The following is a 14154-nucleotide window of genomic DNA, read 5'->3' as shown; positions in this document are numbered from 1 at the left end:
CTTCTATAGGTTTGTCTTTTCTGCTGCTTCTTGGGCACGGCCCCGTGCTGGCTGAGCACGGGGCGTGTTCAGTCTTCTGCCTTCTCTGTTTTGCTTGGGAGGATGCTGTCGAGGGGTCGGGCAATCCACTTATGTTCCCTTTCTTGTATTTATGTCAGATTTAGCTGCCTTTTTGCTTCTTTTGTTAATTTGAGCTCATTTAATCCTGAAAATACAAAAGGAAGACAAAAACACTCTTTTTCCAACATTAGTACTTAAAAAGCGTTAGTTTTATGCCTCATTTGATGTAATTTATATGTTGCATTTTACACACATCACCCCTCTTAAGGTTATAGGGAGACGATGGGTCTAAATAGAGGGGCTTATAATTTAGAAAATAACATTCTAATTCTTTATGGTTGCCACCACATAATCGACACCACGTACCATAAGAGTGCCAAAAGTAAAAAGAATTACCATCACTCATGTTTGTGTCAGAAATTACCAACCGCCGGGATCTAACGGTTCTGTTTTCAGTAACTGAATCTTGGGCACGGGGGCGTGTTGAGTGAGCATGGCCCCGTGTTCAGCTTACTCTCTGACTTAAAACAAGATTGCCAGTTCCAATGATTGGGCACGGGGCGTGTTCAACGGGCACGACCCGTGCTGAGCTCTGCAGAAGCTGAAAAACTAGAAAAATCCTAAAAAAAATAAAAATAAAATAAAATAAAATGATTAGGCCGTTGATTCCTAACTTTCTTAAAATCTTTGTGTCCCCGGCAACGGCGCCAAAAACTTGATGCGTGTTAGTGTGTATATGTTTTAGGTATATATTTTAAGCCCTTTTCTTTTTAGCCAAGTTTTAAATTTATAAAACACGATATTTACTAACACTACACACAAATATGGGCAAGTGCACCCATCGTGGACGTAGTATAGTGTTGGTAAGATACCGAGGTCGTCCAAGGACACAAGAGCTTTTAGTACCGGTTTATACTCAACATCTAATCAAATCAAAATGTTAGAAAAGATTTTAAAACTAAGAAAATAAAACTAACTAAATGCTGAAAAATAAAAATAAAAATAAAAAACAGATAGACAAGATGAATCACTTGGATCCGACTCGTGTATAGTGTAACCTTAGATTATTTTCGCACTTTTGCACTTGTTTAAGAGATTATCTTAGTTATTGTATTAGGACCCTCTTTTGAATGTGATGTTACCCTCAACCCAGTAGTTTGAGTCAGTAAGGATACAATCCTAAAGGGTCGGATTATTGAAACATAACTAATTAAGTTATTAATGCAAATTATGGTAGGCCCCTCTTTTGAAGGTGGCGTTACCCTCGACTAAGTAGTCTGAGTCAGCAGGGATACAGTCCTAAGTAGCCGGGTTATAATATTAATAGTAGTTTAACTTATGAGGGGGTCAAAGTGTTTGGATCCCCGCCATCCAATACCTTTGGGTATTGAAGGAGATCCTACTAAATTTGACCCAGGTCCCTTGCAGGACCTCTAAACGCTGAACAAGGGCAAGACTCTTACCAAACTGTTCCCTTAACCCCCGACCAGGTAGCCAACATACCTCCATATAGACCGTGGAGATATGAATGGTGAAAATCTTTTATTTTATATAGACAGTAAAATAATGTCAAGACACCACTGACAAACGATAAGGAAGAATCACCTTCAACATAAGAAACTAGTTATTAAAGTCATTAATACAAAACCAAATAAAAAGTGCAAAAGATTAAAAATAAAAAGTATTACACTAGACACTTGTCTTCACCAAGTGATGTAAGAGACTTAGGCAAACATTGCCTTTGATTGTCAAGAACTCTTACGATCAATCTTGGATCCCGAGACGACTCACACACTCTATGATGGACAATGGATGATGGTGGTGGATGATGGTGTTGTGATGGTGGTGGGTAGTGGGTGAAGTGTGAGAGAGGTGGTGTGCCAAGGGATGAGTTGAAATGGCTCCAAGCACTCCTATTTATAGGCTTAACAGAAGCCTGGGCACGGCCCCGTGTCCGTCTGACACTCTCTTTCTTCATTAATTGTAATTCGCAATTACAATAAATGCGCCTGCAGTACTCTGACCACGGCCCCATGTCCGCTGGGCACGGCCCCATGGTGGGCAATAGAAGCTTCTATTGGTTTGTCTTTTCTGCTGCTTCTTGGGCACGGCCCCGTGCTCGCTGAGCACGGGGCGTGTTCAGTCTTCTGTCTTCTTTGTTTTGCTTGGGAGGATGTTGTCGAGGGGTCGGGCAATCCACTTTTGTCCCTTTTCTTCTATTTATGTTAGATTTTGCTGTCTTTTTGCTTCTTTTGTTAATTTGAGCTCATTTAATCCTGAAAAAGGAAGACAAAAGCACATTTTTTCCAACATTAGTACTAAAAAAGGGTTAGTTTTATGCCACAATTGATATAATTTATATGTTGCATTTTTCGCGTATCACACGCTCACTGAGGAAGCACCCGCCCCTGCATATAGGTATTTCCTTCCGGTAATTTTGAGCTTGACTTGTTTCTTCTCTATAGCAATGACACTACCCCCCCCCCCCCCCCGCGACTGGGGGAGATATTGTAACATAAGCAGTTGGGTCCGCCGGCACAGCTGGCAACAAAAACTGCTCCAAATGGATTTTCAGGACATCTGGCTCCTGTTCACCAAGCACGCGGTCGGCAGCCTTTAAGGCAGCATGCCGGGGAGGATCAACAAATCAAACAAACTCCATTCCCCTGCAACATTTATGTATGTTACTGTAAAATTGTACATAATGTGTATGTAAGGGTAAATAACTATGTACCTTCATCATCCCTCCGGAACGAAGGGTACAGCTTGACATCCCGCCATAGCAGGCTCATTCCCGCCATCACCAAGACTCCATCGGGAATCACCGTGCATACAGACGGGCGCTCGCACAGCCTTGTGTAAAGAGCGTTGGATACATAAGTATCCTTTGGAGGGGCCTCATCTTGAATCTTGTCCTTTGGCCCCATCTCCCTCCACTGCATCTCTCCGGGAATGACAGCATCGTCAATGTAAAAGAATTTTTTCTTCCAGTCCTTGTCCTTGGAACGGGTCGGAATATCTCTCAAGCAAGACACATCGGTGTCTCTTCTGTCGAAGGTAAAAAAGGGGGATTTCCATAAGAGGACGAAAAAAGCCCTAAAAACCAAGAGTTCAAGGATGTGCCCTAAGGCAGTGCAGGCAAACTCAAACTGCCGGAGTTTCACCAACCCTAACGGGTGTAATTGGGAAATATGGATGGGATAATGGTCAAGGACTAACTTGCAGAACTTAGTAATCGGCAACCGAAAGTTGCAAAACCTAAAAAAATCACTAAACAGGGTGATTTTACCTTGTTTCAATGGAAATGTCGTGTCCGTCTTCGACGGCAACACCGGATTCCACTCTGCCCTAATATTGTAGTCTCGAAGAAGATTATTGAACGAAGCCTGCTCCCACTTGATATACAGAGCGTCGGAACCTGTTGGGGCAGAAGAAGATGATTCGCCGGTCTTGGAGGCCATTTTTTCGTTTCAAGAAGGTGAGGAAAGGGGGTCGTACACAAGAAAGAAAATGAAGATAAACCCCTTAACAGGAACTCTATTTATACGGAAATGGTAACTTTTCGAAATCGAAAAGGCAAACTGACGGAAACATGTGTCGGGAGAGGGTGGTGACAGTTGTCACCTTAATGATGATTTAACTGTCACATATTTTCCCATCGCTGCCATTTTTCAAAAAGTATAACGGTACCCCACTTGAGAAACTTACACTTAAAGGGGGAAATTTTGACTTTTCCTTTTTTAGTCCGATTTCATGAATTTCATTTAATAACTTCGGACTGGGGGAACATGACGAGGTATGACCCGGATTGGATAAACCGACCCGGTCATCACCTATTATTTTATTAATTATAAACATTTATTCTAGAATGTTCTATTCTGCATGGATAAATCACGTAACTAAATCTCCATTCTTTTGGGAAGATCATGCAAATCCCTAACTTATCGGAGCCTATCCTAATTAGGAAAAACCCTAATGGTAAACTATAAATAGAGGTAAACATCTAAGGTATGGATCATCTTGCTCTCGTCTTATTCTCTCTACATTCATACTTTCTTTCTCCCAAAACCGAGACTTATTCTCACGCCGGAGGGTGGTTACAGGAATAACCCCATTCCTGTAACGAGTCCTAACGGTGTTCTGTTTTGTAGCTAGCAGTTCGGATCGCTAAGAGTTGAAGTCTTAACCGGATATTACCGTGAAGGTTAGTGTTTCTTCAGTTGCATAATTACCTTTTAATGTTTTAAGTTTATCCACTAGTTCATTGTAGGTAGACGCTTTGATTTTGAAGTAGTACTAAGGGGGACGGGGAGGGGGTGGTGATCACTCATCACTCACAACATCCAATCAAGTTCCGCCATATCATCAACCATTCTTCCATCACTCATAACCTTTTTAAGTGGAAATGTCCATCACTCACAACACCCAACAATAAACCCTCACATTCCCTCACAATCTTCATTTTTCACGCCGTGATAATTTTCACGCGTAATGAAATGCATGAGTGGTATAAAACAGTGGGGGTGGTGTGAATTAATTTTTCACGCGTGAAGAAATCCATTACGAAGGAATTCTCCTCTCACCCCGCCTGCCCTAATGGTGTCACTAACAATAGTTGGATCACGTCCCCAACCATGCAAACAAACAGAGCTTCGTCCACCTACATTATGAATAATAAACTTGCCGCTCAATGATTCAACGAAATGCTGGTTTATCATGATATCTTTTTTAACGAAGAAATAAAAACAAGTACAATAAGCTAATTATTTACTAAATAATTAATATTAAACAGTTGAAATGAGCAAGTAAACTTCCATACATTGCAACTGTATATGTAGATATCCAATCTTTTTCTACATCCTAATGTATAAGCCGTCAAGTCTTAAATTGACCTGATGAAGAACCCAATTCTAAATGCTATAGCGTATGTACTACTTGAACCATTTATACTATCCAGTTTTTGCTTTCCATGTGCCATTGTTTTAGATACACAAAATATTTTGTGTATTTTAGATAAAATTTGTTTTTGTTTTTATTCATATTTCACACAGGCGTAGAAGAGGAAGCAGCTCGCTCTAAAGTCTATTAATGTGATGGTATGTTCGGGTTGGCCCATTAGGCTTTCCACCTTAAGTACGAGCCTAGGGCCATCAAAAACAATGACCTTCAATTTTTAGTAACTTTTATATATTGTATATGTATTACGCTTAAATAAAAGCAAAACTAAATCGGATTATTTTTTTAATTAAAGGAGCCCATATAAAAATTGTTTAGGAAAAAATCCCACATTCCAGCCCAGGTAAAAAAGAAGGGTTCTGTTACTAAATATATTAAAAATGATAATTTTGCAAAAAGGCCTCAACTTCGTAGTTCGCATAGAGTTTCCAAAAACGTTGGAAATATGATGCCAAATTATACATATTTTGTAGAAGTACTTGGATTAATTGTGATGTTATTGTGGGCAGTCACTCGAATCAAAAGTTAAGTAACAAAGATCTTGTACTTTTTTTGGCCAGGTATGTGATACGTGTTTGATGCTATAGTATTACCATAAGGCTAGTCGGCATGGGGTTCGGCCCCGGGTCGTCGTGGGTCGGCGACGGAGGGAACACCGTGCCCCCCCCCCCCCGCGTCCCGTCCTCCCCGTTCGATCTTAGCCGTTTGCGACGATCCAAATGAGGTGGGGCCCAATCAAAAAGTTACCGTTTAATTAAAAAAAAATCAATTTTTTTTCAAAAACTAACGGTAATATTTATAATATTTATAAATTTCAATTCCATTTTCACTTTCATTCACCAAACTAACCACAACATCCCATCCCTCTCTCACATAATTTTTATAAATCTTCTTCCACTTTTATAAACCTTATACTTTAGCATGGATCCTTTCAACAACCCGAGCGACCCGAACAACCCGAACAATCCGTATAACCCGACGACTCCCATCAACCCGACCCAACCTAATGTTTTCTCGGGTCCGGGATATTATCCGACGCTAGAACCGAACCAACGCTCGCAATACTCATCAAATGCGTTTGCATCATTCCAACACTCGCCAAACCAATTCGCTCAATTCTCTCAAAATCAATCCCTTCAACACATGATGATGCGGGGTGCTTATAATTTCCCACCGAACCCGACACCACCCGTTCAACCCCAACCGATCCCGACGCAATCCTTTCAACAATCCGAACCCGACGACGATGTGGAGGTTGTTCCCGAAACCCAACCGCCTAAAGGAAAAGGAAAACGAAACAAAGGCAAGAAAGTGGTGGGTGATGAACCGTCCAAACCAAAGGGGATTAAGTGGACGCCAATCGAAGAAGAAGCCTTAGCCAAGGCCTACATTGGCACGTCTGACAACCCGATTAGAGGTTCGTATTTTTTTATAAGTTTAATTTGTTTTGTTTTTTTTTATTTACTTCACAGTTCGTTTTTTTAATTGTTTTAGAACTAGGTTTGAGACCCGCCGCAATGCGGCGGGGATTCTTTAGTTATAACTAAGTCGATCTAGGACCCGCACGTTATGTTAAACCTATCAAACGGGGAAGAAATAGACGATGTAAAAACGTTCACCCACAGACGCACGTTGCGTCGTGTTAACTTACAAAATTTAGAACGAAACGTAAAAACGTTAAACCAAAGGCGCAGTCGATTTAGGACCCGCACGTTATGTTAAACCTGTCAAACGGGAAAAATAGACGATGTAAAAACGTTCACCCACACACACACGTTGCGTCGTGTTAACTCGCAAAATTTAGAACGAAGCGTAAAAACGTTAAACCAAAGACGCACGTTGCGATGTGTTAAGTCACAAATTTTAGAACCAAGCATAAAGCGAAAAATTTACGGAAAATGAAAACTATAAAGGACCAAAGTTGAAAGTAAAAAAAGTTGTGAGGATAGATTACAAAAGATAAAAAGTTTTGGGTTAAAAATAAAAAACAAATAGTTTTGGGTTAAAAATAATTTATGAAATACTTTTTGATGAAAAATAAAAAAAATCTTTTTTTTTTTAGAAAACCCCCAAAGCCAAGGTTACGACAACTATATGCATAACCATTTTTTCTTTGTAAAACCCCCAAAGCACACCCCGTGTTGCGGCAGGGCGTAAAACGGTGTCAAATAGTACTAATGTCACACAACCGTTATCGACCACCAACACTGACTTGACCTAGGATCTGCGTGTTGTGACGAACCTGTCAAACATGAAAAAATATAGGTTAAAAAGTTGAACCACACATGCACATTGAGTCGTGTTAACTGAAACAAAACATAAAAAAGTTGAACCACACTCGTACGTTGCGTCATATTAACTCGAAAAACTTAGAACTACACGTAAACCGAAAATTTGCCAAAGATTAAAAGTATAAGTGACAAAAGTTGTGAAGTTAAATTGCAAATAATGAAGAGTTTTGGGTGAAAGTTAAAAAAAAACAAATTATGTAGGGTTAAAATTTCAAAAGGTAAAAACCTTTGGGTTAAAAGTAATGAAAATTTTGGGGTTAAAGTTAAAAAACAAATTATATAGGGTTAAAATTGTAAAAGGTAAAAACCTTTAGGTTAAAAGTAAAAAAAAAAGTAAAAAATCAAGGTTTTTTTTTTTTAAAAAACCCCAAAGCACAATGTACAAGTTACAATGCATATTTTTGTTGCTTATCTATAGTAATAAAGTAAAATTTGTTTTTTTTGTTTTTTATTTACTTAACAGTGGGTTTTTTTATAAGTTTTAAAGTTTGTTTTTTTTTAAGGTTTATTATTTACTTAACACTTAAAAGTGTACAATGACGTCACGGCCCAAAAGACGAAGGTGAAGGACCGGGTTGCGGAAGAAAAAGCTCGTGTAGAGGAAGAAAAGTTACGCGAGAAGGTGCGGTTGTCGAATGAGAAAATCCGAATTTCCGATGAAAAAATTCGGCTCAAGGAATGGGAAATAATGATGATGAATGTCGAGGACGAACCCGAGCCGAAACGTTCGATGTTGAAAAAACTTCAAAACGACATCATGAAGAAGCATAATATTATTTAAGTCTATGTTTTTTTAAGTCTTTGGTTTTTTTTTTAAGTTTATGTAATGTTTTTTAATATTAATGAAAATATTTTGTTACTTTATTTGTTAAATGTTAAAAAAAAAGTTGAAGATTAAAAAAAATAAAAAAAACATAAAAGTGGTGGAGGATGATGACTAGGACCATCTTACCATGCCCTCTAGTTTTGGAGGATGGACCATCCTTGGGAGGATGATGACGTGGAGCCTACGTGGCGGATCATCCTAAGGATGATCCATCACCATACCGAGTAGCCTAGTAAACCTTGAAGTAAATGGTCACTAACAAAAAGTCAAACTTCATATCCTCGAACCAGACAAAAAAGGTGTTCATACACATATATGGGTGAGAAAATTATAAAAGGATATGAAGTGAGAGCCCTTTTGTTGAAACAGCACCATGGAAAGAGCTGAGTGAATGTCGGAAACAAACAACTTTAAGCCAAACAAAAGCATCTGGGATCTCGTTTTGTCATTAATGACTGCATGTGTTAAACAAGGACTTGGCCAGGGGAGTTCTAGCTCCTTTATCCCTTAGCACTTATTATTTTCACGCATTAGTACATTGGGGTCGGAAGATATTAGTAAGAAAAAATATACAAACTTTTATCCTCATCAAGCACAATACTTCTAAGTTCTATGAAAACTACATTTAAATTTAAAATCCAAAATATAGATTACCTTATACACAATACTTCTAAGTTCTATGCAATGTCTCTGTAATTAACGGCGGCTCAACAAAGGATATCTTACACCAATCGATAGGGCCGGGGTCAACTTTTACGTAGTGAATTCTGACAAATACTTTCGTTGGTGAAAGCCCTCTGTCTTGCGTTAAAGAGGGCCTACCAACTAAAAGGCATACGAAAAATGATTTAAAAAGGCGATCGAAGTTAAAAGCCTCATGGATGGATGGATGGAATGTAAGTTAACACACTTTTTATAAGACATATATGTAAAATTAAATGGTTAGGGTTGCTAAGGTCATGTTATGTAGCATATATACTTTAAAGTCTTGATTGATGGACTGATAGGGATTTGCATGCTGGAAGTCTTGAAAAAATCAATATACATATCATGAAGAATATCGTGTGAGGACGAGATAGGGTATGAAACAAATTAGTGGTAGTAAGCATCTGATGCATTTGTATTAAAAGTTAGTCTCTTTTGCATTCGATGTTATTCTGTACAACAGATAGTGGGAGGGTATAACATAAAGGCTGCTTTATGCCAAACTTGCTCCTATGGACCATTAGCAATCAAACATGCAGCAAGTGTATCGATCCGTTCGTTCAATGATTTAACCAATCATTCCATTTATATATCTCTTCTCATCATCACCTTCTCTTCTGCATCACCAACCAACACCATATCTACAACTAAACAACTCTTTTCTGTTTTTCATTTTTCCCTTTACTTTTTACACCGTTTTTCCAATGGGTTTTCACCATCTTTTCATCTTCTATTTTGCAATTCTCTTGTCTTTTTTAAGCACTTATGAAACCACCACACTCAATCAAACTGAGTTCTTCACACTTCTGAAGAGTTCCTTTTCAGGCAACACTTTTGGTGACTGGGATGGTACAAACGTATGTGATTACGCAGGTATAACCTGTGATGATAAAGGGTACGTGGTTAAGATCAACATTTCGAGGCGGAGTCTATCGGGTCGATTTCCTGAAAACATATGTTCTTACCTTCCTTATCTGAAAACTCTAGATATTGGTTACAACAATATTCATGGAGAGTTACCATACAGCATCACTAACTGTTCATTACTCGAAGAATTGATCACAACTCATACGAGTCTCACCGGAAAGTTGCCAGATTTTTCGCCGATGAAGTCTCTCCGGGTGCTTGATATGGCTTATTGTGCATTTTCAGGAAAGTTTCCTTTGTCTTTAATAAATCTCACCAATCTTGAAGTGATGAATTTCAATGAAAACGCTGGGTTTGATCTCTGGAGGTTGCCGGATGATATTTTCCGGCTGTCGAAACTCAAGATCTTGATCTTGAGTACATGCATGGTGAGTGGTCCAATCCCGAAATCAATTGGGAACATGACATCTCTTGTTGATCTTGAATTATGTGGTAACTATTTAGTTGGTCCGGTTCCTAGAGAACTTGGTTTGCTGAAAAACTTGAAACAACTTGAGCTTTACTACAACCAACTCGTGGGTGAGATTCCGGAAGAGCTCGGAAACCTGACCAATCTCAGGGATATCGATATATCCGTCAACCAGTTAACCGGAAGAATACCTGAAGTCATATGCCGGTTACCGCATCTCAGAGTGGTACAGTTTTACAACAACAGTCTCACCGGACACATCCCGCGTGTCCTCGAGGACTCAAAGACGTTGACAACGTTATCTCTTTACAGAAACTATCTGACCGGTGAAGTGCCAAGACATCTAGGGAGATCATCACCACTTATGCTTATCGACTTGTCGGAAAATCAGCTTACAGGAGAATTACCAGCGGAGATATGCAATGGAGGTAAGTTGCTTTACTTGCTAGTGCTTGACAACATGTTTTCTGGTGTCGTCCCAGAGTCTTATTCTAGCTGCGTCTCCCTTATCCGTTTTCGACTTAGTTCCAACCGGCTGTCTGGAACGATCCCCGAAGGAGTTCTCAGCCTCCCGGCTGTGTCGATTCTCGATCTGAGTCAGAATTCGTTCACCGGTTCGATACCTAAAGTAGTTGGGAATGCTAGAAACTTATCAGAATTGCTCTTACAAAATAACAAACTCTCTGGAGTTATCCCTTCTGAAATATCACACCCTCACAAACTTGTAAAGATTGATCTCAGTGAGAATCTACTCTCTGGACCAATACCTTCAGAAATTGGTGATCTAAAACGACTCAATCTTTTGTTATTACAAGGAAATCAACTCACGGGTTACATCCCCAACTCACTCTCTTCACTAACATCTCTAAATGTTCTTGATCTGTCAAGAAATCAGTTGACAGGTTCTATCCCAAAAACCCTTTGTGATTTGCTGCCAAGCTCCATGAACTTTTCAAACAATCAACTTTCAGGGCCAATACCTGATTCCTTCATCAAAGGAGGACAGTTAGAAAGCTTTTTAGGTAACCCAAAGCTTTGTGTTTCTGAATATCCTAATCAGTCTTATCAAAACTTGTCCATTTGTTCACAAACATACAATCAGAAGAAAGTTGATTACATTTGGGTCATTCTAGTGTCCCTTGGGATTATTATCCTTGTTGGTGTTTTGTTTCTTAAGAGATGGTTTCTTAAAGAAAGAGATGTTATGAAGAATGATGAACCATGGTCCTCTTCTTATTTTTCATACAATGTAAAAAGCTTTCATAGAATAAGTTTTGATCAGGATGAGATTGTGGAAGCCATGATTGATAAGAATGTTGTGGGACATGGAGGGTCTGGAACTGTCTACAAGATTGATCTCAGCAATGGAGAAGTAGTTGCGGTTAAGCGTCTTTGGAGTCAGAAAGCGAAAGACGAGTCGTCTGATGATCAGCAGATCATGAACCGCGAGTTGAAAACAGAAGTGGAGACGTTGGGGAACATAAGGCACAAAAACATTGTCAAGTTGTATTGTTACTTCTCTGGTTTTGATTGCAATTTGTTGGTTTATGAATACATGCCAAATGGTAATCTTTGGGATGCACTTCATAGAGGTAAATGTCTCTTGGATTGGCCAACTAGACACCAGATTGCACTTGGTGTAGCACAAGGTTTAGCCTACCTGCACCATGATTTGATGCCACCCATCATTCATAGAGACATCAAGTCCACTAATATCCTGTTGGATAGAGACTTTCAACCAAAGGTTGCAGATTTTGGAATAGCAAAAGTTCTAAGGGCCAGAGGGAAAGACTCCACCACCACTATTGTTGCAGGCTCCTATGGCTATTTAGCACCAGGTACAAGTGCAATCTAACTTTACTTTACAGGAGTACATGAATTTGTCGTTTTGGTGACACAGACAAAGGAGTCACAAAAGTTACAAATCAGTCAGTAAAGGTATTCTATCAACAGAAAAGGGTAGGTAAAGGTGCAAAGATAATGACAAATATTGGCACAAAAGAGTGTGAAATAGAGTTTCTTTTACTAAAGGGTTAAGTCCCAAAATTAAAACCTTTTGCCAACTTTGTATGAACAGTTTGTTAGTAAAAATAACAGGTCATTTTAGTGCTTAAGTTAAAAAGGATCACCAAAATCCACATGTAGCGACACTCCTCTTTGTCACTTACATGTTACTAAATGACACTTTCCTTGTGATAAGATGATACAATGGTTTCAGATCAAAATAAGTATTTTTGTTACAAATGGGGTTGGAATGACAATAAGACTTTTCTTTAGACAATTATTGTGTCAATAATAGTTTAAAATTATTTACAAGGCATTTTTGCCTCAAAACTGTTTTACAGGGCTTTTGCCTAGCAATTTTCAGTTATCAAAAGATAAAAATAACCCAAAGCATGATTTAAGTTTAGTGGACATTTCTTTTCTTATACTTATGCTGATGTTTATAATATAGAGTACGCATATTCATGCAAGGCAACAACAAAGTGTGACGTCTACAGTTTTGGCGTGGTACTGATGGAGCTGATAACCGGAAAGAAGCCTGTGGAGGTTGAGTTTGGAGAAAACAAGAACATCATATATTGGATTTCAACCAAAGTGGAGACAAAAGAAGGAGCGTTTGAGGTTTTGGACAAGAGACTTTCGGGGTATTACAATAATGATATAATTAAAGTTCTTCGGATAGCTATCCGTTGTACATGCCAAACGGCAACCCTTCGCCCTAGCATGAATGAGATCGTTCAGCTGCTAATCGAAGCAAACCCTTGCAAATCCGAGCATTGCAAGTCGCCAAACAAGACCAAAGAACAGGTAAAGTAAGTGTATGATCACGACAATAAGTTTCTTTAGTTTTTCAACAGTTAAAAATAATGTTGTACTACATCACATCGCATAGTTTTACTACGTTTTGAGACCTATTGAGAAATACTCATTGTAGATATTAACTTACAAGATTTGGTCCCATAACTATAGTTGTATTAAATAGTTTGTAACGCTCTAAAAGGCTTTTAAAAAGAAAAACTTAGCGTTAAGCTCTTTTTTGTCCGTTTGTATATATGCTCTCATTATTCAATCACTGAGTCTTGAAACTTCTTGGTGTATTCTGCATGATGAAGAGATAATGTCACATATATATTCTATATAAGTTAAGTGCTTTTCTCTATGACCAAAAGAAATAATTTTGTTCGTTCATCTGAAAGGTCATGTACACCCCACAAGTGGACGAATTAAAATCACCAAAAAGTAGAGTGTATCAAGCATTTATGCACAAAAAAAGAGAGATATTGTGTAAGAATCAGCACTATGTGAGTGGTTTGTTGGGTCCCCTTAAAAGGAAAAGATTCAATGGAATGATATTTCTTTTTTTTTTCTTTTGCATGGTGGAGAATCCATAAACTAAAGTTGATAGCTCTTATGAATGATTATCATGTAAGATTAAATATTATTATGTTTAATATTTAATCTATAGTCATCTTAATCATTTACATTATAGAGATCAAAATATATATTAGAACCTATTATTTAATTAGTTGGTAATTGTTGATGGACCATATTACCCTTAGTAACTAATTAGGTTTCCTCCTGGGTGCTTATATAAGGAGAGTTATGTGGAGGTTTAAGGGTTACTCAGTTTCACACTTCACACCCCATTAGATCATAACATCATTAGTTTCGGCCTCCTCTCCAGAGCCGATATCCCATTTCGGTTTCTAAGTCACCATCATCAGTCAGCACCCTAAGGAGGAACCAAATCAAGATGACAGGCATGTCGAACTCTCTCACTGGATTCTCCTCTGCACTATCTGCGGTGACAGGTATGATTTATATTGTTTTCCTTCATGCATAAACAGAACTGAACCAACATGTGGTATCAGAGCATATGTTGATTAGTCAGTTCTGTTTTCGTATCCATAATTCTGGGATTGAAACTTGGAAAACAGAATTTTTTTGAAACCGTATGAACTTGACAGCCGGTTTCG

General features: G+C 38.6%; 1 protein-coding gene across 1 annotated transcript; it reads left to right on the top strand.

Annotated features, from left to right (window-relative positions):
• Positions 1-9296: 9296 nt before the first annotated feature.
• Positions 9297-13227, top strand: LOC110878233 (receptor protein-tyrosine kinase CEPR1). The gene is made up of 2 exons (XM_022126500.2): positions 9297-12012; positions 12630-13227. The coding sequence occupies exons 1-2, from the start codon at positions 9543-9545 to the stop codon at positions 12992-12994; spliced, it is 2835 nt and encodes a 944-aa protein (XP_021982192.1). The 5' UTR covers positions 9297-9542; the 3' UTR covers positions 12995-13227.
• Positions 13228-14154: the final 927 nt, after the last annotated feature.

The sequence above is a fragment of the Helianthus annuus genome, chromosome 9, assembly GCF_002127325.2.
Source record: "Helianthus annuus cultivar XRQ/B chromosome 9, HanXRQr2.0-SUNRISE, whole genome shotgun sequence".
Lineage (NCBI taxonomy): Eukaryota > Viridiplantae > Streptophyta > Magnoliopsida > Asterales > Asteraceae > Helianthus > Helianthus annuus.
Note: the sequence above shows the minus strand (reverse complement) of the source record. Positions and strands in the feature narration are given on the sequence as shown.